General features: G+C 53.2%; 2 protein-coding genes across 5 annotated transcripts; both read left to right on the top strand.

The window, feature by feature from the left end:
- The first annotated feature begins 64 nt into the window (after nucleotides 1-64).
- Nucleotides 65-14,881, top strand: LOC117087620 (keratin-associated protein 10-12). Its single transcript, XM_033218057.1, has 8 exons — nucleotides 65-190; nucleotides 437-472; nucleotides 1,761-1,904; nucleotides 2,149-2,304; nucleotides 11,171-11,692; nucleotides 11,862-11,944; nucleotides 14,637-14,769; nucleotides 14,853-14,881. Exons 2-5 carry the CDS (start codon nucleotides 467-469, stop codon nucleotides 11,282-11,284), a joined length of 420 nt encoding a protein of 139 aa, XP_033073948.1. The 5' UTR covers nucleotides 65-190; nucleotides 437-466; the 3' UTR covers nucleotides 11,285-11,692; nucleotides 11,862-11,944; nucleotides 14,637-14,769; nucleotides 14,853-14,881.
- ALDOA (aldolase, fructose-bisphosphate A) lies at nucleotides 11,566-17,816 on the top strand. 4 transcript variants are annotated; one of them, XM_033218033.1, is made up of 10 exons: nucleotides 11,566-11,692; nucleotides 11,862-11,944; nucleotides 14,637-14,769; nucleotides 14,853-15,064; nucleotides 16,051-16,105; nucleotides 16,223-16,383; nucleotides 16,712-16,795; nucleotides 16,906-17,080; nucleotides 17,232-17,431; nucleotides 17,519-17,816. In XM_033218033.1, exons 3-10 carry the CDS (start codon nucleotides 14,658-14,660, stop codon nucleotides 17,612-17,614), a joined length of 1,095 nt encoding a protein of 364 aa, XP_033073924.1. In that variant the 5' UTR covers nucleotides 11,566-11,692; nucleotides 11,862-11,944; nucleotides 14,637-14,657; the 3' UTR covers nucleotides 17,615-17,816. The 4 variants fall into 4 exon arrangements, with proteins under 4 accessions (XP_033073924.1, XP_033073923.1, XP_033073921.1 ...); XM_033218030.1 differs by lacking the exons at nucleotides 11,566-11,692; nucleotides 11,862-11,944 and adding exons at nucleotides 12,606-13,349; nucleotides 14,290-14,443 and having other exon boundaries at nucleotides 17,519-17,810; XM_033218032.1 differs by lacking the exon at nucleotides 11,566-11,692 and having other exon boundaries at nucleotides 11,936-12,224.
- The last annotated feature ends 6,084 nt before the right edge of the window (nucleotides 17,817-23,900 follow it).

Below are 23,900 nucleotides of genomic sequence, written 5' to 3'. Positions count from 1 at the left end.
AGGCGGGAGGCGGGAGGCGCGAGGCGGCGGGAGGGAGTTTGGGCCTCGGCGGCCGCCGTAAAACGCGCCGCTCTGGTTACCATGGCAACAGCTGGATGCGGCGAACGGTTTCTGGGCGGAGCCGGCGCCTCGGCCTATTGGACCCAGCTCGGCGCGGAATCCGGGAATTGCCCGCGGCCGGAGGGTGCAGGTGATGGGGGTGGACCGACCGGGGAAGCCCGGGGTGTAGGGACTGAAGAGGGGAGTGGTCTGGGGCGCGCTGGAGCCTGCGAGGAAGGCGCCGCCTCGGATCCCCCGCCTCCCATTCCCCTTCCCGAATTCCACCCTCCGGCCCAGCGATGGCCTCAGTTTCCCCAAACAGGAAAGGGAAGGAGGGTGGGCACCCCCGTCTAACGGTGCCTCTCAGCCCCTGAGACCCAGAACCTTCCTTCTGCAGCTCCTGGATTGACTGGCTCTGCCCTGCCCCATGGACGTAAGTCCGGGCCCCTTCCCCTCTCTGAGCCCCCTCAGCGCCCTGTCCTCACCCCGACTGGGCCTGCCTTCAAGCACGGACTGGGGAGGGGGCTTCTACCCAAAACAGACTACACCCTGCCAGCTCAGGACGAGAGCTGTGAGGAAGAGTGCCAGGAATGGACTTCCCACGGGAGAGCACATTTCTGGTATTCCTGGCAAGATGAGGAGGTTGACCAAGTAATCCAGGAGAAAAGGCATTTCCGGCAGAGGAAACAGCCTGGGGGTGAGAGGGAGGCTACAGCATTTGGGGAATTGCTAGGGCTATCATGTGTTTGGAAGAGAAGGAGGGAGAGAGGTAGGCAGGACTAAACTGGGAATTTTGTCGCTGACATAAGTTTTAAGTGCCAGGTGTGGTGGCTGTCGCCTGTAATTCTAGCTACTGAGGAGGCTGAGGTGGGGGGATCGTTTAAGCCCAGGAGCTCGAAGCTGCAGCGAGCCATGATCTCGCCGCTGCATTCCAGCCTGGGTGACAGAGTGAGACACTGTCTCTAGGAAAAATGGCCAGGTGCGGTGGCTCATGCTTGGAATCCCAGCACTTTGGGAGGCTAAGGTGGATGGATCACCTGAGATTAGGAGTTCAAGACCAGCCTGGCCAACGTGGCGAAACCCCCTCTGTACTAAAAATACAAACATTAGCTGGGCGTGGTGGCGTGCACCTTTTATCCCAGCTACTTGGGAGGCTGAAGTAGGAGAATCCCTTGAACCCGGGTGGCAGAAGTTGCATGAGCCGGGATCGCCCCACTGCCCTCCAGCCTGGGTGACAGAGTGAGACTCCATCTCAATAATAATAATAAAATAAATAAAGAAAAGAAAAAGTTTTAAGTGAGTTACTGGGAGCCATTGATGGATTGTAAGGGAGGGAGGGATACACAAGGACATCTGGTATGGAAAAGGGGAAAAATTGCAGGTTGGATGACGGGCCGGTAATGTGGGCTGAGGGATGGTAAAAGAGTGGCAGGGGAGTCAGAGACAAGAGATCTCTTTGGAGAGGCATTCCAGAAGGAAAATCAGTAAGCGCTCGAAGACTCTAGAATGCAGAAGTGCTTGATAGTGCTAAACTGCAAATGATAGGGAAAAAGGCAGACTCAGGGCACAAGATAATGAGTCAGGGTGTAGTCCCATTGACGCTCTCCCCACCATCTGGTGGCCGTTCCTCTCCCACCTACCTCCGCATCCCTCATGGTATTCCCATGTTCCTGCAACCCCTCTCCACCTCCTTGTCACCCCTTCCTCCTGTGCTCGTCCAGGCCTCCTCTAGTCCATGGAATCCAACCCCGGCTCCCGTCAGCAGCCCTCCCCTGCTGCTCCCCATCCCTGCCATCGTCTTCATCGCTGTGGGCATCTATTTGTTGCTGCTGGGTCTAGTCCTGCTGACTAGGCACTGCCTGCTGGTGAGGGGTCTGGTGGGGGATAAAGGGTGGGCTCTGGGGAAGAGGAATTCCGGTAACCTGTCCCTTCATCTGCAGGCTCTTACCCTGAGACACTTGACATTTAGCCCTTGCATCTATCCGTTTTGTAGTACCAGGGGGTCCCTCCTCTCCTGTCCCCAGCCAAACCTTTTCCTGCCCCCTCGGGAAAGCTGGCTTGGCTGTCACTATCTGCTGCCTGTTCCACATCCTGAACCCTGTGATCTAGGCCCAGGGCTGCTGCGCAGATGGTAGCTCCCCCTGCAGGAAGCAAGGTGCCTCCCGGCCCCCAGACTGCTGCTGGACCTGTGCAGAAGCCTGCGACTTTCCTCTGCCTAGCCCGGCCCACTTCCTGGATGCCTGCTGCCCCCAGTCCACCGGAGCTGTGAGTTCCATTCCTACCCCCTGCCCCGCTGAGCCCTGATCTAGGTATGATCAGTGCATTCATTTTTTTGCTCAACAACATTTATTACTGAGCACCTTCTCAAGGCCAGGCACGGTTCCGGGGTGTGAGTCACGTGGAGACAGGTAAAAACAACCTATCAGATAATGTCTGGTGAAAGCTACTTGAAGAAAATAAAATAGGGTGCCAGCCGGAGAAAGGTGATGTGGGTAACAAAAAACAGCTCACACAGCTCCTTTCCGTTCACCGAATGAACTATGTTCCAGGTATAGGGCCTCTTTACTGACCTCATTGTTTTTCCCAACAACCCTGAAAACTGAGTTTTGTTTTTTTTTTTTTTTTACTTTCCTCCTTCCAGAGCTGAGTTTTTTCTCTCTTTCTTTTCTTTTCTTTATTTTTGTTGTTATTGTTTGAGACAGGGCCTCACTCTCTTACCCAGGCTGGAGTGCTGTAACGCAATCTTGGCTCACTGCAACCTCCACCTCCCAGGCTCAAGCGATTCTCCTGCCTCAGCCTCCTGAGTAGCTGGGATTACAGGCACACACAACTACCATACAGCTAATTTTTGTCTTTTTAGTATAGATGGGGTTTCACCATGTTGGCCAGGCTGGTCTCAAACTCCTGACCTCAAATGATCCACCCACCTTGGCTGCCCAAAGTGCTGGGATTACAGGTGTGAGCCACCATGGCCCAGCCATGTTTGTTTTTTTTTTTTTGAGACAGAGTCTAGCTCTGTCACCCAGGCTGGAGTGCAGTGGTGTAATCTCAGCTCACTGCAACTTCCAACTCCTGGGTTCAAGCAGTTCTCCTGCCTCAGCCTCCTGAGTAGCTAAAATTACAGGCGTGTGCCACCACGCCCAGCTAATTTTTGTTATTTTTAGTAGAGATGGGGTTTCACCATCTTGGCCAGGCTGGTCTTGAACACCTGACCTGGTGATCTGCCCGCCTCAGCCTCCCAAAGCAAAGTGCTAAGATTACAGGCGTAAGCCACTAAGCCCGGCCTTTTTCTTTTTTTTTTTTGTTTTAGAAATAGAGTCTTGGTCTGTCACCCAGGCTAGAGTGCAGTGGCATAATCACAGTTCATTGCAGCCTTGAACTCCTGGAGAGCTGGGTATTTTTTAAAACCTATATGTTTTTTCTGATTACAGAAAGTATTATTTACAAAGTATACATATAGAAATACATGGAAAGTACCAATCACTTTACAAACCTGCTGTCTATCCCAAAGTTGCTGTTTTATGTTATCTCTCATATACTAATATACAGTACTATCACTGCTGTATTTTACTATTATTTGGCAAAAATGGGATGCTATCACGTAGGTTATTTCATCATACCTGCTACTGTCCCCCTATCCCCCGCCTTTTTTGAGATATGATCTTGCTTTGTCACCCAGGCTGGAGTCCGGTAGTGCAATCATAGCTCACTGCAGCCTCTACCTCCTGGGCTCAAGCAATCCTCGCACCTCAGCCTCAGCCTACTGAGTAGCTGAGACTACAGGTGCATGCCACCACACCCAGTTAATGTTTATATCTTTCACAGAGACGGGGTTTCATGATGTTTCCCAGGCTGGTGTTGAACTTCTGGGCTCAAGTGATCCGCCATCCTTAGCCTCCCAAAGTACTGGGATTACAGGTGTAAGCCACCATGCCTATGCCCAGCCTCTACTTGCCCTTTTTTTTTTTTTTTTTTTTTTTGAGACGAATCTTGCTCTTGTTGCCCAGGCTAGAGTGCAATGGTGCCATCTCGACTCACTGCAATCGCCACCTGCTGGGTTCAAGTGATTCTCCTGCCTCAGCCTCCCGAGTAGCCGGGATTACAGCGATGCGCCACCACACCCGGCTAATTTTGTATTGTTAGTAGAGACGGGGTTTCTCCATGTTGGTCAGGCTGGTCTCCAACTCCTGACCTCAGGTGATCTGCCTGCCTCAGCCTCCTAAAGTGCTGGAATTACAAATGTGAGCCACCCGGCTCAGCCTCTACTTGCCCTTTTTAACCTGACATCACACTTGGCCACCTATCCCTGCCTGTGCATGCAGACACATAGGGGTTACTGTCCCCCTCCTGCAGCGGGGAGTAAGCTGGCTTAGGGAAGTTTAGTGGCTTCTCCAGAGTGTTACGCAGGAGAGTCTTGCATCACAAATAGCTCCACAGCGTTAGCTGAAGTAGAATCCTCAGGGGAGAAGCCTGGCTTGCAGACAGGCCTGTTTGCATTTGTGGGTTTAAAGATGTTAAATGTAATTGACCACCTTCCTGAGGAATGATTATTTTGGGCTCAGAGATTCAGACAGCAAAGTGCCTGCCCTTGGAGTGGTGACCTTCCTTCCCTAGGACGGAAGGGGAGGATAAAAGCAAATTCATAACCTAGGCACACGATGACTGGTGCTAATCCCTGGCGTGTTTTCAGTTTTGAAGTAAATTGTGGAGCAAGGAGCACTTTTTCAGAAAATCGGCTTCTGGTTTCCCAGGGGCAGTCAGGAGAGGGGTCCCAGGGTTGGAGCTGAGGGGCAGAAGGGCAAAAGGAGGAGACCTTGGGTTCTGAAAACTCCTGTGGTGGCATAGTGGTACTCGCCTGTAATCCCAGCTACTGGAAAGGCTGAGGCAGGAGAATTGCTTGAACCTGGGAGGTAGAGATTGCAGTGAGCTGAGATCATGCCACTGCACTCCAGCCTGGGTGACAGAGTGAGACTCCGTCTCAAAAACAAAACAAAACAAAACAAAACAACCTCCTGTCTTATAGGAGATGCTCCATTATAAAATGATTTCTGGCCCCCTGTCCTGGGGATGCCGCCTCCTACTCCTTCTGTCTACTTGAAGTGAATAGCCAGGGACTCATCGCCTCGTTGGGAGAGAGGATGGGTGAGGTGCATTGTAAGGATGGACTGGGCCCTCCCACCTTCCCCAGGAACTTTAAAACCTGGAGACATCAGGGCCTGATCCTCTCCGGTTTCTGCTGGAGCTAGGAAGGGATTTAGCAGGGTGGAGGGCGGGGCAGATTCTTTCTGTCCTTGAGCTGCCTTTCCACAAAGTACATTTAAGTCCCTCCCTCTTCAGTTTCGTTGTAATAACAGCCAGGAAGGTTACAAATGTCTTGCCACGTGGCAGCTGTAGACACTGAGGCTTATGGAGGCTGGAGTGACTTGGAGGTTATATGACTGGACCAGCCGGAACAGAAACCCAGGTTTCTCTTCGTTACTGAGGGAGAAACCTGCCTGCTCGCCTGCTCTGCTTCTGTGCGTTATTTTTTTTTTGAGACGGAGTCTCGTTCCGTCACCCACGCTGCAGTGCAGTGGTGCGATCTTGGCTCACTTCAACCTCCGCCTCCTGGGTTCAAGCGATTCTCCTGTCTCAGCCTCCCGAGTAGCTAGGATTACAGGCTTGTGCCACCACAACTGGCTGATTTTTTGTATTTTTAGTAGAGATGGGTTTTCATCGTGTTAGCCAGGATGGTCTTAATCTCCTAACCTCGTGATCCACCCGCCTTGGCCTCACAAAGTGCTAGGATTACAGGCGTGAGCCACCGTGCCTGGCCTCCTCTGCTTCTTTCATGTGCACGTTGCAAGGTTCTCATTCATTCATTCATTCATTGACTCACTCACCAAAGATTTATGGAGTTACTATTGAATTGACGCACTGTCTAGGGCCCTGGGGACTCAGCAGAAACAAGACAGAGAAGGTCCCCATCCTCGTAGGGCTTCCATTCTGGTGATGGAGAGAGAAATAACTAGGCCATTACAACAGAGGGTGAGAAATGGCGTGCTCTGGAGCAGCGGTTGCTTAGCCCTGCATGTGGTCAGAAACAGGTATGGGACTTGAAAGCCAGGCATCTTAGGCCCCACACTCAGGTCTGGGCTGGGGCTAGAGTTTGTGAATCTTTTACAAGTTCTCACATGATTCTGATGCACTGCACACCAGGTTAAGAACCACTGCTGAGGGAAGAAGCTATGATAAGAATAGCTCTCTTTCTTTTTCTTTCTTTCTTTTTTTTTTTTTTTTTCCAGACAGGGTCTCCCTCTGTTGCCCAGGCTGGAGTGCGGTGCTCCCTCTGTCACCCAGGCTGGAATGCAGTGGTGCGATCTCGGCTCACTGCAGCCTCTGCCTCCCAGGTTCAAGTGATTCTCCTGACTCAGCCTCCCAAGTAGCTGAGATTACAGGCACTTGCCACCATGCCTGGCTACATTTTGTGTTTTTAGTAGAGACAGGGTTTCACCATGTTGACCAGGTTGGTCATGAACTCCTGACCTCAGGCGATCCCCCTGCCTTGGCCTTACAAAGTGCTGGGATTATAGGCGTGAGCCGCCACTCCCGGCCAAGAACAGCTCTCTTTCATCCAGCACTCACTACTTACCAGGCATCATGCTTAGTTCTTTCCACCAATTCCCCAAAATGACCTTATGAAGTAGGTGTTATATTTGTTCATTTTATTTTATTCTTTTTTTTTTTTTTTTGAGAGAGTCTTGCCCTGTCGCCCAGGCTGGAGTGCAGTGGAGAGATCTCGGCTCACTGCAAGCTCTGCCTCCCGGGTTCACGCCATTCTCCTGCCTCGGCCTCCCCAATAGCTGGGACTATAGGTGCCCACCACCACGCCCAACTAATTTTTTGTATTTTTAGTAGAGACGGGGTTTCACCGTGTTAGCCAGGATGCTCTCGATCTGACCTTGTGATCCGCCTGCCTCAGCCTCCCAAAGTGCTGGAATTACAGGCGTGAGACACTGCGCCCAGCCTATTTTATTCTTTTGAGATGGAGTCTCACTCTGTTGCCCGGGCTGGAGTGCAGTAAAACAATCTTGGCTCACTGCAATCTCCACCTTCCAGGTTTAAGCAAGTCTCCCACCTCAGCCTCCCGAGTAGCTGGGACCACAGGCATGTGCCACCATGCCCAGCTAATTTTCGTTTGTTTGTTTTTTAGACAGTCTCGCTTTGTTGCCAGGCTGCAGTGCAGTGACATGATCTCTGCTCACTGCAACCTCCGCCTCCTGGGTTCAAGCGATTCTCCTGCCTTAGCTTCCTGAGTAGCTGGGATTACAGGTGTCTGCCACCACACCCTGCTAATTTTTTGTATTTTTAGTAGAGACGAGGTTTTGCCATGTTGCCCAGGCTGGTTTCGAACTCCCAAGCTCAGGCACTCCACCTGCCTCGGCCTCCCAAAGTGCTGGGATTACAGGCGTGAGCCACTGCACCCGGCAATTTTTGTATTTTTAATAGAGATGATGTTTCACCATGTTGGCCAGGCTAATCTTAAACTCCTGATCTCAGGTGGTCCGCCCGCTTCGGCCTCCCAAAGTGCTGGGATTACAGGTGTGAGCCACTGCACCCAGCCTTAGGTGTTATATTTGTTGCAGAAATGAGGAAACCGAGAGCTGAAAACATGAATTAGCCAAGCTGAGGTTCAAACCGAGGCCTTACTGACTCTAGGGCCTGAGCTTTAACCATCTCTATGATGATGGCTGGCTGTCAGAGTCAACGGGAAAAATTCAAGTGAAAAACTCTCCTGAGAGCCAGGAGAGACACAAGGGTTAACAGTCTTGCGGAGTCCTTGTTAAATGTACTTAAACAGCAGATTCCTTCCAGAAGCCACATGGCTGCTTGTAACAGTTGAGAAATCCATTAGCCAGTTATTAATGACAAGATCTAAACCCTTCCAAGGAAGAGAGCCAAGAAATGCTTTTAATACCCTCTTTTCTGAGGTAATGGCAGCAGAGCCTCTCTCAGCCACGGAATGATGGTGTGGTCCTTCAAAAACCCACAGAAGCGATTTCATCCCCACACTGGGACTCCCTAGAGACACCCCAAATCACACCCTCATCAAACACAGGAAAATCAGTTCTCTCTCCCTTCTACCATGACAGTTCTAGCCTCCCACCAGGAGGCAGTTCTGTTGACAGTAACACAGCCCACTTCAGACCCCTGTCCCTGCAGGTGGCAGGTCCCCTCCCCTCACTGCAGCCCCTAGTGACATCTGATCTCAGCAGCCATCTGACACTGCACCCCGAAACCTCAGCTATTGGAAAGGTCATTCCCCTATTCCTGGCTTGGCCAAGTTTCTGATTGAACTGTACAACTGTGACTGTCACTACCTCTGCCTCTGGCCTCAAGGAGCCAGTCTTCTGTCACACAGCCATCCTGGGCCACTTCAGCCATTTGGCCTGACTCCAGCCCATGCCTAAGGCAGCTGCAGGTCATCCCTGTCCCAGGGGAGGACAGCAGTGCACTGGATAGACCAGTTCTCCCTTCTTGCCTCTAAGTACATGCTGTTCCTATTCCCCAAGAGACAGACCTTGTTTCCTTCAGGAGCTGAGAAGCCCTCTTCTTTCTTCTTTGCCTAAAGAAGGCAAATGATATGCTTAGATTCATCCATTCATTCAGCATTCATTTATATCTCAGACGCCTGCTGAGCATGAGTCCTGTGCTAGCTCAGTGGAGAATATGGGATGAGCTGCCCCCGCCCTGGCAGACCCAGAGAGAGGCTGATGCTCGTGGCACTGGGAGGCAGAGGGCTCAAGGGGGATTGCAGGCAGGACTGTACATCCCAGCTCCAGTCTCATCACTTGCCTGTCTATGCCTCCATTTCCTTTTTTTTTTCTTCTGAGACCAAGTCTCGCTCTGTCGCCCAATTGCTTGGGTTCAAGCAATTCTCCTGTCTCGCCCTCCCGAGTAGCTGGGACTCCAGGCGCAGGCCACCACACCCGGCTGATTTTTTTTTCTTTTTAGTAGAGACGGGGTTTCACCATCTTAGCCAGGATGGTCTCGATCTACTGACCTCATGATCTGCCCGCCTCAGCCTCCCTAAGTGCTGGGATTACAGGCGTGAGCCACCACACCCAGCTTCTTTTTTTTGAGGCAGAGTCTTGTTCTGTTGCCCAGGCTGGAGTGCAGTGGGTCGATCTCGGCTCACTGCAACCTCTGCCTCCCAAGCTCAAGCGATTCTCCTGCTTCAGGCTTCTGAGTAGCTGGGATTACAGGTGCACGCCACCACGCCCAGCTAATTTTTGTGTTTTTAGTCGAGAAGAGGTTTCGCCATGTTAGCCCAGCTGGTCTTGAATTCCTGACCTCAAGTGATCCGCCCACCTTGGCCTCCCAAGTTGTTGGGATTACAGGCGTGAGCCACCTTGTCCAGCCATCCATTTTCTCTTTTGTAAAGAAGCCCATTACTCAGGATTCTGATAATTAAAAGATATAAGGCCGGGCGCGGTGGCTTACACCTGTAATGCCAGCACTTTGGGAGGCCAAGGTGGGTGGATCACCTGAGGTCAGGAGTTCAAGACCAGCCTGACTAACATGGTGAAACCCTGTTTCTACTAAAAATACAAAAATTAGCTGGGTGTACTGGCGGGCACCTGTAATTCAGCTACTCAGGAGGCTGAGACAGGAGAATCACTTGAACCCGGGAGGCAGAGGTTGCAGTGAGCTGAGATCCTGCTATTGCACTCCAGCCTGGGTGACAGAGCAAGACTCTGTCTCAAAGAAAAAAAAAAAAAAAAAAAAAAAAACCAAACCAAAAACAAACAGATCTAATTATTTTGAAAACATTAAAATTGGTTAGGTGCAGTGGTGCATGCCTGTAATCCCAGCATGTTGGCAGACCGAGGTGGGTTTAGCCTAGGAGTTTGAAACTAGCCTGGGCAACATGATGAAACCCTGTCTCTACAAAAAAATACAAAAAATGGGCCAACCATGGTGGTTCATGCCTGTAATCCCAGCACTTTGGGAGGCTGAGGCGGGCAGATCACCTGAGGTCAGGAGTTCAAGACCAGCCTGGTCAACATGGCAAAGCCCCGTCTCTACTAAAAATACAAAATTAGCCAGGTGTGGTGGCGCATGCCTGTAATCCCACCTACTTGAGACACTGAGGCAGGAGAACCACTTGAACCTGGAGGTGGAGGTTGCAGTGGGCCAAGATTGCGCCATTGAGCTCCAGCCTGGGCAACAAGAACGAAACTCTGTTTCGAAAAATATATATATATATGGCAGGGCACAGTTGCTCACTCCTGTAATCCCAACACTTTGGGAGGCCATGGCAGGTGGATCACCTGAGGTCAGGAGTTCGAGACCAGCCTGACCAACATGGTGAAACCCCCATCTCTACTACAAATACAAAAATTAGCTGGGTGTGGTGGCTCACACCTGTAGTTCCAGCTACTTGGGAGGCTGAGGCAGAAGAATTGCTTGAACCCAGGAGGCGGAGGTTGCAGTGAGCTGAGATCGCATCATTGCACTCCACCCTGGGCAACAGAGTGAGACCGTGTCTCAAAAAAAAAAAAGAAAAGAAAAGAAAAGAAAAATATGCAAAGTGCCATTTTCAGAGATACCTGGAAAGATTTTTTAAATCATTCATGAATGTGGTCTGTTCCTTGCAGAGATCAGATGCACAAAAATAGTGAATGAGACCCTATAGTTTGGTCTCATGCTAAAGAAGTCCATAAAGCCCACAAGTCATTTTCATGATGGACAGAAGAATGTATGTGCTTTCTCTGTCTACTGCCTCAACTGCACAGACCCCGGGACTGTAGCAGAACCATCTTTTGAGCTTGACACTGGGAGGCCCAAATTCTAGCATGGGACCCAGGGCCAGTTGATCTCTGGTCCTCAGTCGTCTCACCCATAAAATGGGAAGGAGAGAACCCCGAATCGTTGCTTCTAGCTCCTGAACTCAGTTGTTCAGAACAAGGACTCACTGCTGATTTTTCAACAGCACAGGGAATTGCTCTTGTTTCTGGGAATGATGGACAGTACCCTCTGTTCCACTGGGCAAGTGGAACTTCCCAGGCCTCTCTGTTCCCTTCTCCCCTTAGAGAGCAACAGGCTTGGCCCCATCCCACCTCCCTCACCCCTCTCTCTCCTCCCTCAGGACTGGGCACCTCGCTGCCCCCGCTGCTGCCCACTCTGTGACTGTGCCTGTACATGCCAGCTCCCCGACTGCCAGAGCCTCAACTGTCTCTGCTTTGAGATCAAGCTCGGATGAGAACCCAGGGCCCCTGCCCTCTGGGGAGCGGCCAGCCCCCAGGGCCCAGTGTGGGCCCTCCTCCCTGAAGAGCCTTTCTCCAGGCCACTGGAACCACAAATGGCCTGCCCAGCACCCAGGCCTGGGAACTGGAAGTGGCAGTGCGGGGCCTGGCTCCCTGCAGCGCAGGACTCTTGGCCAACTGGAAGGCAGCTCCTCTGGAGGGCCAGAAGAGAGAGGGGCTACTGCTCGGGCAGGTGTCCCGGCTCCCCTTCCCCTCCCCAGGTCAACGATTCTGTTTGAAGGTGGGCAGGGGGGTGGCGCTGCTCACCACACACAAGTGTTATAGGAGGAGCCTGGCCCTTGAGTACCGGGTACACAAGGGTGCCCGACCACCCTCCGTCCACGGACTCTCGGTTATTTTAGGAGGCGAGTGTAGTGCCAGTATCTGCTCTCCTTCCTAAAAAAAACCAGAGCTCCAGAGAATCAGAACAGCCACCATCACGGCAGGGAGTCGGGGGAGGAGAGAGATTAGGAGTCAGGGAGGGTGGCAGGAGGCCACGTGATCTGAGTCCCCTCACCCCTTTCCCTCCCACAGGTCCCTGGCCAAAGATTTATTTCTCTTGACAATCAAGGGCCTCCGTCTGGATTTCCAAAGAAGAAATTTCCTCTGAAGCACCGGTGAGTGGGCAAGGGCTCCCTCCCCGTCAATAGGGCCGACCCAAGGCTTCCTCTCCCTTCCTCCATGCCGGGCCCCAGGCTGGTGTGAATGTCAGGGGCTTCAGGTTTCCCTAAATATAGGTCCCTGCCAGAGAATCTGTGGCGGGAAAAGGGCAGGGGTCATCGGAGAAGGTCGGGGACACGTGTGGGGCCGGCAGGAGCCGCCTTATAACCCAGCCCGGGCACCCCTGGCTCACTCGCTGCTGACCAGGCTCTGCCGGCTCCTTCAGCCTTGCCGCAGGTGGGCCCCTTGCCGGACCGGGCCGGGGTGGGGATGGGGTTGGGCCGACAGGGTCCAGATGGGTCCGGGTGAGGAGGGAAGACTTGGACGGTAGGAGCAGGGGGCTAAGCATCTGGGAGACAGATCAGTTCGGGAATGGAGTTTATTTTGGAGAAGGAAGTCAGGCGCAAGGAGGGCGTTTGGCAGGAACTATGGCCCCGCATGCCCGAGGCCGAGCAGCCGCCGGTCCATAGCCGCGCATTCTGGTTTTCGGTGGCGCAGAAGACTACCAGCCTGGCTGCGGCGGCCCGGGCGGAGAGCGCGCACGCATGCGCGACCCAGCCCGGCCGGCCCGCCCGCCCGGAGCTCGCACCAGGAGGCCTCGCCTCTGCGCTGCGCCAGCTCCGCTGCCCTCTCGCGCTCCCTGCGCGTCCTCTCGCTGCCCTTTCCTCCGCCTCTGTTACGCCTGGGCCAGTGACTGGGGATCGGCTCCGCGCGGATCCAGCCCGCGGGCGAGGCAGGCTGACGCACGACTGCGCGATGTGGCCCCGATGGTGGCACGCGCTGCAGCCGCGAGGCCCGAAGGGCCGCGGGCCTGGCCTGGGCGACGAAACTCAGCCTCCTTCGTTTCCGACTCTTCCATTCGCATCCCCCACTTCCCGGTCTCCCCCTTCTCTAGTGCCAACATTCTGGCTGAGTCACGGCGCCCCAGAGCGCGCCGGGCTCGGGGGAAAGGAGCGGAGGGGCGGGCCCTGGCGACCCGCGGGATGTGGCCCGAGTCACGTCCGAGGGGGGTGGGGAAGGATCGTGTTCTCGGCGCCCGCCCCTTCCTACTGCGGCCTCTGGGCTGTGCCTCTCAGGGGCGGCCCGTAGCCCAGTCTATCGCCTGCAATTGGACGCCACCCGCTCCTCATAAAGGAAAATGCTCGGCGGAGGGCGGAGTGGTGCCTTTAAAAGGCCAGGCGCTGCCTTCCTCCTTCCCGCCCCCTGCGCCGCCCCCTCCGAGGCCGAATCTGCTGCGTTCCTCTCGGAACGCGCCGCAGAAGGGGTCCTGGTGACGAGTTCCGCGTTCGCACCCTGAGTCCACTCGCCAGCCCGCCGCCCTCTGCCGCCGCACCCTGCACACCCGCCCCTCTCCTGTGCCAGGTGAGCGCCCCTCTTCACGTGTAGGGACCAGGGACCTTGGAGAGGGATCTTGGGGGCATTGGCGGGTTGGGCGTCCTCGTGGAGCACCCCCACCCCATGCCAGCGTCTCCCTACTACCAGCCACACACAGGCTCTCCGGCTCCTCCAGCCTGAGGTCCCATAACTGCGCAGTGCAGCGGCAGCGCGTGCTGAGTCATGGCGGGGGAGGAAGCCGGATGAGATGAAGGACCATTCCCCTCCCCTTTTCTTGCAGGGACCCCTGTGGCAAAGGATTAGGGCCCCTTAGCCCTGGCGGGGATCCTAAGAGCCACTGAGGGGTGGGGGCTGGCTCGTGTACAGCCCCAGGGTTCTCGCAAGCTGGAGGTTGGTTTCTGCCCTGGGAAACGGGGCGCCCCTCGTGAGGAGGGGAAACCCCTCGACGGTGCTTGATGCCCCATTAACACTTTCCCTGTCTCTCCTTATCGGGCGACCTTGATTCTGAGCCCGGAACAGCTGCAGCCGTGCGAAGCGACAGGAGCATTTTTCAGGGGAAGGCGCTTGCCCCGTAGGAACAGTGACGACGGCAAAGCTTACCGCTTTCCTTGCCTCGGGCTAGGGCTTCTTCGGCCGCCCTTTCCTGGGCTTCTCGTTGCTCTCTTATCTTTTTCCTAATACCCCTTTCCTACCACCCGCCCCCTCCCTTGTGAGGAAAAGCCTGACCTTGGGATGTCCTTGAAGACTTGGAGCCCGGGCCAGCCCTGGGATCTTGGGTGGATTGGAAGAAACACCCCAGTGGCAGTCAGAAGAGCTGGGTTCTAATCTCAGATCTGGCTCCGGGGTTGCTGTGTGGCTTGAAGCACAGACCTTTCCCTTATCTGGGCCCTTTCCCACGAGGGTGTTGGGCCCTCTGCTCGATTCAATCTTTACATTCTAAAATACTCCGGTTCGGTTTTGTTTTCAGGCAAGCTGATCCCATGGCAAGGCGCAAGCCAGAAGGGTCCAGCTTCAACGTGACCCACCTGGCTATGGCTATGGCCTTTTCCTTTCCCCCAGTTGCCAGTGCGCAACTCCACCCTCAGCTGGGCAACAGCCAGCACCAGACAGAGTTAGGAAAGGTACAGGGGCAGGCCTAGCATAGGGAAGTTGGGCCTACCGGAGAGCTGGGGACCAGAAGCGCCCCAGGGCCTGCTGGGTGTGGGGCAGGGGAGGTTGGGAATGTTTCCCTGACCTCCAGGCGAGGAGCCCTGCTCATTGGGAGATGATGGGAAACCCCAGCTAACTAGTCCTTCCCCTGTTTCCTGTACCCAGGAACTTGCTACCACCAGCACCATGCCCTACCAATATCCAGCGCTGACCCCGGAGCAGAAGAAGGAGCTGTCTGACATCGCTCACCGCATCGTGGCACCCGGCAAGGGCATCCTGGCTGCAGATGAGTCCACTGGTGCGGGCAGGAGACAGAATGGGTGGAGGGTGCAGGGTTAGGAGTGACAGGCTGGTCCCCTAATTCCCATGTGGCACTCCCAGGGAGCATTGCCAAGAGGCTGCAGTCCATTGGCACCGAGAACACCGAGGAGAACCGGCGCTTCTACCGCCAGCTGCTGCTGACAGCTGACGACCGCGTGAACCCCTGCATTGGGGGTGTCATCCTCTTCCACGAGACACTCTACCAGAAGGCGGATGATGGTCGTCCCTTCCCCCAAGTTATAAAATCCAAGGGCGGTGTTGTGGGCATCAAGGTGAGGGGCAGGGCCTCAGGACGTGAGGTTTGAGATGGAAATGGAGGAAGGAAATCCAGGTTAGTGAGGCAGGGAATGAATGCTGGATTGGAGGCCTAGAGACTTGCATGGAGCCTGCTTCAGGCTTAGGACATTTACTCGACATTTTTAATCCTCACAATTCTAAGAGAACAGTATTATTCCCCTTTTACAGATGAAAATCTCAGAAGCTCAGGGAAGTGAAGTGTTTTGTTCAGAGTAAGTGGCAGAGCCCCAGTCTCCTGACACCCAATTCACTCAACATTTCTGTTGTCAAGTAACATCCCAGTGTATCCTGTCTCAGAGGATTGTTACTAAATGAACTAAGTGAAAATATTTTAATTTAATTGTAACTAAGTATTTTAGTAACTAAATATTTTAAGTAGGTTTTTTGTTTTTTTTTTTGAGACAGCCTGGCTCTGTTGCCCAGGCTGGAGTGCAGTGGTGCGATCTCAGCTCACTGCAAGCTCTGCCTTCCGGGTTCACACCATTCTCCTGCCTCAGCCTCCCGAGTAGCTGGGACTACAGGCGCCTGCCACAACGCCCAGCTAATTTTTTTGTGTGTGTTTTTAGTAGAGACGGGGTTTCACCATGTTAGCTAGGATGGTCTCGATCTCCTGATGTCGTGATCCGCTTTTCTCGGCCTCCCAAAGTGCTGAAATTACAGGCGTGAGCCACCGCGCCCGGCTTAAGTAACTAAATACTTTAATTGTAACTAAGTGAAAATACTTGCCAGCCCTGAGATGCAATTTAAGAGATTAAGTAAATTTGGGGGAAGACTGGGGCTAAAGAAGAGGAAAGAGGTTCATGCCCAGCTACTTAGGCTGAGGCAGGAGGATCACTTGAGCCCAGGAAGTGGAGGCTTCAGTGAGCTGAGATCCCACCACTGTATTCCACCCGGGGCAACGGTGGGAAGGGTACTGGAGGTCATTTCCTGTGTATTGATGCTGTTACCCTGACCCCAACAGGTAGACAAGGGCGTGGTTCCCCTGGCAGGGACAAATGGCGAAACTACCACCCAAGGTGAGAACTGTTTGATTCTCTGCCCTACGAACCCAACCAGAGTAGGTTTGGGTGCCAAGAGGAGTGGAAACCACATGCCCCTCCGCACTGTGCTCTGACCCCTCCATCTTCTCTTAGGGTTGGATGGGCTGTCTGAGCGCTGTGCCCAGTACAAGAAGGATGGAGCTGACTTCGCCAAGTGGCGTTGTGTGCTGAAGATTGGGGAACACACCCCCTCAGCCCTCGCCATCATGGAAAATGCCAATGTCCTGGCCCGTTATGCCAGCATCTGCCAGCAGGTGGGCCTGCAGGTCCCCAATAGGCCACCTCCCACCTCATTTGGTTCCAGTGTCGTTAACTTGCCACTCACCTGCCATGATGCCTATCTCCCCTAAAGCAAGCATCAGCTTTGGCCCATGGAGGACACTCAAGGGCTGTTCGAGGCAGAGGGGCTAAGGAGGGATTGTGGGTGAATCTGAGGAGGCCCCTGTCTCCTGTAATCTGCTGAGGGCTTTGAAGCCTGAGTCCCTGGCATCATCAAGATACGGTTTTCAACAGTGACTATGGAGAGCTGTAGGTGGGACTCCAGGTTAGGAGGCCTCAGTGACCCTGTCTCTCACCCTGCAGAATGGCATTGTGCCCATCGTGGAGCCTGAGATCCTCCCTGATGGGGACCATGACTTGAAGCGCTGCCAGTATGTGACCGAGAAGGTAAGTGACTGCCTGCCTGACCAGTGCAAGGTGACTGGGCGGGGACCCTGAGGCTAACCCCTATCCTCCCCTCCACCCCACTACTCCCCCATGCCCCTGCTCTGCTCCAGGTGCTGGCTGCTGTCTACAAGGCTCTGAGCGACCACCACATCTACCTGGAAGGCACCTTGCTGAAGCCCAATATGGTCACCCCAGGCCACGCTTGCACCCAGAAGTTTTCTCATGAGGAGATTGCCATGGCGACCGTCACAGCGCTGCGCCGCACAGTCCCCCCGGCTGTCACTGGTGAGGCCCACACTCTCATCTTGACCGCTAGGCAGTAGATGAGCTCTACCCACAACCCTATGCCCATTTGGACGGATTTCCATGGCAGCTTCTACCAGCTCCTGCCAGCTTCCTGGGTCTCTGACCACAGCCTCTCGCCCCTGCTCTACAGGGATCACCTTCCTGTCTGGAGGCCAGAGTGAGGAGGAGGCATCCATCAACCTCAATGCCATTAACAAGTGCCCCCTGCTGAAGCCCTGGGCCCTGACCTTCTCTTATGGCCGAGCCCTGCAGGCCTCTGCCCTGAAGGCCTGGGGTGGGAAGAAGGAGAACCTGAAGGCTGCACAGGAGGAGTACGTCAAGCGAGCCCTGGTAAGGATAGGCAGGAGCTGGGCAGGGTCTCTGGGTGGACGGGACTTGGAGAAGAGCCCTTCTCACTCCACCCCTCTCCCCACTTAGGCCAACAGCCTTGCCTGTCAAGGAAAGTACACCCCGAGCGGCCAGGCCGGGGCTGCTGCCAGCGAGTCCCTCTTCGTCTCTAACCACGCCTATTAAGCGGAGGTGTTCCCAGGCTGCCCCCAACACTCCAGGCCCCGCCCCCTCCCACTCTTGAAGAGGGGGCCTCCTCCTCGGGGCTCCAGACTGGCTTGCCCGCGCTCTTGCCTCCCTCGTGACAGTGGTGTATGGTGTCGTCTGTGAATGCTAAGTCCATCACCCTTTCCAGCACACTGCCAAATAAACAGCTATTTAAGGGGGAGTCGGCCATCCGTGTCTTGTGTCTAATGCAGGGGAGGGCCTGGGGAGGCAACAGAGCCCAGAAGAAGAAAGAGCCCCTGTTCTCTGTTCTTCCTTTCGGGGCAGTAAAGGGGTGAAAGGGGAAAGGACCTTCCTGCTCTGTTTTATACTTGGCCAGGGCTTTGAGAGAGGCTGAGAGCTTGTGACATTTTCTTCCAGCCACTACAGGCTCTGACCCTTCACCTAGCAGCATCAGATAGGGCTCACAGCTGGGGAGTAGGGTTGTAACTGCTCATGTCTTAGGAGGCTGCAGCCTCAGCCTCACTTTTAGGCCCAGAACTCAAGGGGGGCAGAAGACCCCTGTGACAGAAACCCACTAATTAGCTCACTTTTCCTGAGTGACATGAGCTAGGCAACATAATGGGTGTTCTATATGAGTAGATGCTGTTATTTTCAACTTATACCTAAGGCTCTTTTGCCCAAGATTGAACTGTTTCTTGGTGGAAAGGATGCTCAATGCATATCTCTTGTTTTTTCTTTTTCTTGTTTGAGACAGTCTCACTCTGTCACCCAGACTGGAATGCAGTGGCACGATCTTGGCTCACTGCAACGTCTGCCTCCCAGGCTCAAGCAATTGTCCTGCCTCAGCCTCCTGAGTAGCTGGGATTACAGGCGCATGCCACTATCACCTGGCTAATCTTTGTATTTTTTAGTAGAGGCGGGATTTCACCATGTTGGCCAGACTAGTCTCCAACTCCTGACATCACATGGTTCTCCACCTCAGCCTCCCAAAGTGCTAGGACTACAGGCGCCCGCCACCGCACCCGGTTAGTTTTTTTGTAGTTTCAGTAGAGACGGGGTTTCACCGTGTTAGCCAGGATGGTCTCGATCTCCTGACCTCGTGATCCGCCAGCCTCGGCCTCCCAAAATACTGGAATTACAGGTGTGAGCCACCGTGCCCGGCCATCTTTTTTCTTTTTGAGACAGTTTCGCTTGTCACCCAGGCTGGAGTGAGATGACACGGTCTATGCTCACTGCAACCTCCCCCTCCCGGGTTCAAGTGATTCTCCTGCCTCAGCCTACATAGTAGCTGGCATTACAGGCGCACGTCACCACACCCAGCTAATTTTTGTGTTTTTAGTAGAGACGAGGTTTTGCCATGTTGGTCAGGCTGGTCTTGAACTGACCTCAGGTAATCCACCCGCCTTGGCCTCCCAAAGTGCCGGGATGATAGGTGTGAACCACCGCGCATGGCCTGTTTTCCCATTTTAACAGGAGATGGAATTAGAGAGGGCTTTTTAGTCTCCTTTGGGTTATGGAATCCCATAAAAACCTTGAATTGTTTCCAACACCCCCTTGATAATGCAGATACAGAAGTTCAGCTGTAGAGCTCAGGCACCAGGTCAAGAACTGAGCCTTTGCAGCTGCTGCTTTCCACGAAGCTAGAATGAGCATGCTGTGCCATTACTTTGAGCCCTTCCCCAATGACCCAGGCTGGGGTGTACAGTAACTACATCAGCTCTCTGGACCTAGAGAATATTTGCAGTGATTCAGGTAGAATGGACTTACCTAGAACCTTCTAGGAGTATAAAAACGTGGTTCTAGGCTGGGCACAGTGGCTCACGCCTATAATCCCAGCATTTTAGGAGACCAAGGTGGGCAGATCATGAGGTCAGGAGTTTGAGAACAGCCTGGCCAACATAGTGAAACCTCGTCTCTACTAAATATACAAAAATTAGCCAGGCATAGTGGTGTGCACCTGTAGTTCCAACTACTCGGGAGGCTGAGGCAGGAGAATTGCTTGAACCCAGGAGGCGGAGGTAATGGTGAGCTGATATTGTGCCACTGCACTCCAGCCTAGGCAACAGAGCCAGACTCCGTCTCAAAAAATAAAAATTAAAATAAAGCCTGGTCCTTCCCTTTTCTGCATATTTTGTTTCTATTGCCTACATCTAAAACAAAACCAATCACTATTATCCCCCCAAACTTTGGATTTATTTGTCTGCCTAGCCTCCTTAAACTCTGGGAAACACACTGAAGTGAAGCAAATAAAAACTGAAGGTCAGTAGAAGACGGCAAAGGGGACATTCCAAAAGGGAACGTGCAGAGGCTCAGAGACTGGAGAGACTGTTTAAAGATCAATAGTTTCAGCTGGGTGCGGTGGCTCACACCTGTAATCCTAGCACTTTGGGAGTCCAAGGCGGGCAGATCGCGAGGTCAGGAGTTCAAGACCAGCCTGGCCAATATGGTGAAACCCCCCCCCCCCCCCCGTCTCCACTAATAATATAAAAATTAGCTGGGTGTGGTGGTGCATGCGCGTAGTCCCAGCTACTCGGGAGACTGAGGTAGAAGAATCGCTTGAACCCAGGAGGTGCAGGTTGCAGTGAGCTGAGATTGCGCCACGGCACTCCAGCCTGGGTGACAGAGTGAGACTCCGTCTCAAAAAAAAAAAAAAAAAGAGAGACTAGAGAAGCAGAGAACATCGTATACCAGTTTGGGAGTTTTGGACTTTATATTTTTTGAGACAAAGTCTCGCTCTGTAGCCCACGTTGGAGGGCAGTGGTGTGATCTGGGCTCACTGCAACCTCTGCCTCCCAGGTTCAAACGATTGTCCTGCCTGAGGCTCTCCAGAGTAGCTGGGATTACAGGCGTGCGCCACTGCACCTGGGTAATTTTTTTTATTTTTATTTTTTTTAGTAGAGATGGGGTTTCACCATATTGGCCAGGCTGGTCTTGAACTCCTGACCTCAGGTAATCCGCCCACCTTGGCCTCCCAAAGTGCTAGGATTACAGGCGTGAGCCACCATGCCCGTCCTGGACCTCTTAATTTTATGATAATCTGAGTTCCCAAAAGAGTAATTGATAGAAAAAAAACTAGACCTGAGGACACAACTTTCTAAGTTCAAATTTCTTTTCTTTTTTTTGAAAGGGCCAGGCTGGAGTGCAGTGTCACAATTTTGGCTCACTGCAACTTCCACCTCCGGGTTCAAGCAATTCTCCTGCCTCAGCCTCCCAGGTAGCTGGGACTACAAGCGCACCACCAAGCCCAGCATTTTTTTTTTTTTTTTTTTTTAATAGTAGAGACGGGGTTTCACCATGTTGGTCAGGCTGATCTCGAATTCCTGACCTCAGGTGATCGACCTGCCTTGGCCTCCCAAAGTGCTGGGATTACCCAACCGGGTTCAAATTTCTTATTATTTGTGTTTATAGACTGGGTCTCACTCTGTTGCCCAGCCTGGTCTTGAACTCCTGGGCTCAAGTGATTCGCCTCGGCCTCCCAAAGTGCTGAGATTACATGCTTGAGCCACCAGACCTGGCCCCGGATTCAAATTTCAGTGTAAAACCCCCAATCCACAGTTATACAAGCAATGAACGAGTTATTTAACCTCTCTGAGCCAGTTTCCTCCTCTTAAAAAAGGCATAAACTTTCACTCAATAGAAAGCAACTAAGAAGCCGGGCACAGTGGCTCAAGCATGTAATCCCAGCACTTTCGGAGGCCGAGGCAGGTGGATCACCCGAGGTCAGGAGTTTGAGACCAGCCTGACCAACATGGTGAAAGCCTGTCTCTATTAAAAATGCAAAAATGGCCGGGCGCGGTGGCTCAAGCCTGTAATCCCAGCACTTTGGGAGGCCGAGACGGGCAGATCACGAGGTCAGGAGATCAAGACCATCCTGGCTAACACGGTGAAACCCCGTCTCTACTAAAAATACAAAAACTAGCCGGGCGAGGTGGCGGGCGCCTGTAGTCCCAGCTACTCGGGAGGCTGAGGCAGGAGAATGGCGTAAACCCGGGAGGCAGAGCTTGCAGTGAGCTGAGATCTGGCCACTGCACTCCAGTCCTGGCGACAGAGCGAGACTCCGCCTCAAAAAAAAAAAAAAAAAAATGCAAAAATTAGCTGGGCGTGGTGGCGGGTGCTTGTAATCCCAGCTACTCAGGAGGCTGAGGCAGGAGAATTGCTTGAACCCAGGAGGCAGAGGTTGCGGTGAGCCAAAATTGCTCCATTGCACTCCAGCCTGGGCGACAAGAGCAAAGATCTGTCTTAAAAAATAAACACAGGCCGGGCGCGGTGGCTCAAGCCTGTAATCCCAGCACTTTGGGAGGCCGAGACGGGCGGATCACGAGGTCAGGAGATCGAGACCATCCTGGCTAACACGGTGAAACCCCGTCTCTACTAAAAATACAAAAAAAAAAAACTAGCCGGACGAGGTGGCGGGCGCCTGTAGTCCCAGCTACTGGGGAGGCTGAGGCAGGAGAATGGCGTAAACCCGGGAGGCGGAGCTTGCAGTGAGCTGAGATCCAGCCACTGCACTCCAGTCCGGCGACAAAGCGAGACTCCGCCTCAAAAAAAAAAAAAAAAAAAAAAACCACATGAAAATACAAAAATTAGCCAGGCATGGTGGCGCCCAGTACTCAGGAGGCTGAGGCAGGAGAATAATCGCTTGAACCTGGAAGGTGGAGGTTGCGGTGAGCCAAGATTGCACCACTGCACTCCAGTCTGGGCAAGAAACCAAGCCTTCGCCTCAAAAAAAAAAATAAATAAAAAGAAGAAGAGGCGGGGAGAGGTGGCTCATGCCTGTAATCCCAGCACTTCAGGAGACCGAGTCAGGTGGATCATGAGGTCAGGAGATTGAGACCATCCTAGCTAACATGATGAAACCCCATCTCTACTAAAAATACAAAAAATAAAATAATTGGCCGGGTGCGGTGGCTCACGCCGCTAATCCCAGCACTTTGGGAGGCCAAGGCAGGCGGATCACGAGGTCAGGAGATCGAGACCATCCTGGCTAACATGGTGAAACCCCGTCTCTACAAAAAATACAGAAAAAATTAGCCAAGCGTGGTGGTGGGCGCCTGCAGTCCCAGCTACTCAGGAGGCTGAGGCAGGAGAATGGCGTGAACCCAGGAGGCGGAGCTTGCAGTGAGCCGAGATCGCGCCACTGCACTCCAGCCTGGGCGACAGAGCAAGAGAGCGAGACTCTGTCTCAAAAAAAAAAAAAAAAAAAAAGAAGAAGATAAAAGCAAGCAACTAAGAAATGTCAAGGGGACCATTTTGGAATCAGAGAAGTCATGCTGATTGAGGCACAGGCTTGGCGTGGGAAAAGTGGATTCCAATATGATAACTTCTGAAGTTGTCCATGGCAAATATTTCTCTGACGGCAAAGGAAGAGATCCGAACCGGAATTCCCTCATCCATTGAACAAGTATTAACAAGTATTTATATATGCCTACTGTGCCAGGCCTTATTCTAACCACATTCTAACCGGGGCTGCAATATTTAAAAAGACAAAGTTGGATCCTCCAAGGATTGTGGTGGGGAAGACTGACAAAATAACAAAAATGTATAACATTTTTAAAAAGTGTAATAAAGTTACAAAGCCTAGCCCCAGCTCTGCTTGTTTCCCTAGCTGAAATGGAGGATGGCCGGGCGCGGTGGCTCACGCCTGTAATCCCAGCACTTTGGGAGGCCCGAGGCGGGAGGATGGTTTGAGATCAGGGGTTCGAGGTGACAATGAGTTATGATAGCCCCTCTGACTCCAGCCTGAGCGACAGAGCGAGACCCTGTCTCTAATTTAGGAAAAAGAAAGTTGTGGCCAGGCGCGGGGGCTCACGCCTGTAATCCCAGCACTTTGGGAGGCGGGAGGGGGGGGCGGGGGCGGATCACCTGAGGTACGGAGCTCGAGACCAGTCTGACGAACATGGAAAAACCCCGTCTCTGTTAAAACTACAAAATTAGCCCGGCGTGGTGGCGCATGCCTGTAACCCCAGCTACTAAGGAGGTTGAGGCAGGAGGATTGCTTGAACCCGGGAGGCGGAGGTTGCGGTGAGCCGAGATCTTGCCATTGCACTCCTGCCTGGGCAACAAGAGCAAAACTCCGTCTCAAAAAGAAAGAAAGAAAGTTGTTAAAACATTTTTATAAAATGAAAGGGGAGGGGACTGATCTAGGGTTTCTAACAGCCTCCACATGGCCCAGCAACAGAGCCCACAAAACTGCCCGTGGCCGCCACCGGCTTCCTCCAGCTTCTTCCCCATCTCTGGTTGGGGAAGTGGTGCAGGGCCTGCGAAAGAGGGAGAGGAGCGTGTATGACGCCACATCCGGCGCGCG

Source organism: Trachypithecus francoisi, unplaced genomic scaffold (assembly GCF_009764315.1).
Source record: "Trachypithecus francoisi isolate TF-2019V2 unplaced genomic scaffold, Tfra_2.0 Lachesis_group10, whole genome shotgun sequence".
Taxonomy (NCBI): Eukaryota; Metazoa; Chordata; class Mammalia; order Primates; family Cercopithecidae; genus Trachypithecus; species Trachypithecus francoisi.
Note: the sequence above shows the minus strand (reverse complement) of the source record. Positions and strands in the feature narration are given on the sequence as shown.

Excerpts from the sequence above, each read along its gene's own strand:
- LOC117087620 (XM_033218057.1), top strand. Across the intron at positions 1,905-2,148 it reads TGACTAGGCACTGCCTGCTG|GCCCAGGGCTGCTGCGCAGA; the intron begins GTGAGGGGTCTG and ends CCTGTGATCTAG. Across the intron at positions 2,305-11,170 it reads GCCCCCAGTCCACCGGAGCT|GACTGGGCACCTCGCTGCCC; the intron begins GTGAGTTCCATT and ends CTCCTCCCTCAG.
- ALDOA (XM_033218030.1), top strand. The coding sequence starts at position 14,303 with ATGGCAAGGCGCAAGCCAGAAGGGTCCAGCTTCAACGTGACCCACCTG. Across the intron at positions 14,770-14,852 it reads GGCTGCAGATGAGTCCACTG|GGAGCATTGCCAAGAGGCTG; the intron begins GTGCGGGCAGGA and ends TGGCACTCCCAG. Across the intron at positions 16,106-16,222 it reads TGGCGAAACTACCACCCAAG|GGTTGGATGGGCTGTCTGAG; the intron begins GTGAGAACTGTT and ends ATCTTCTCTTAG.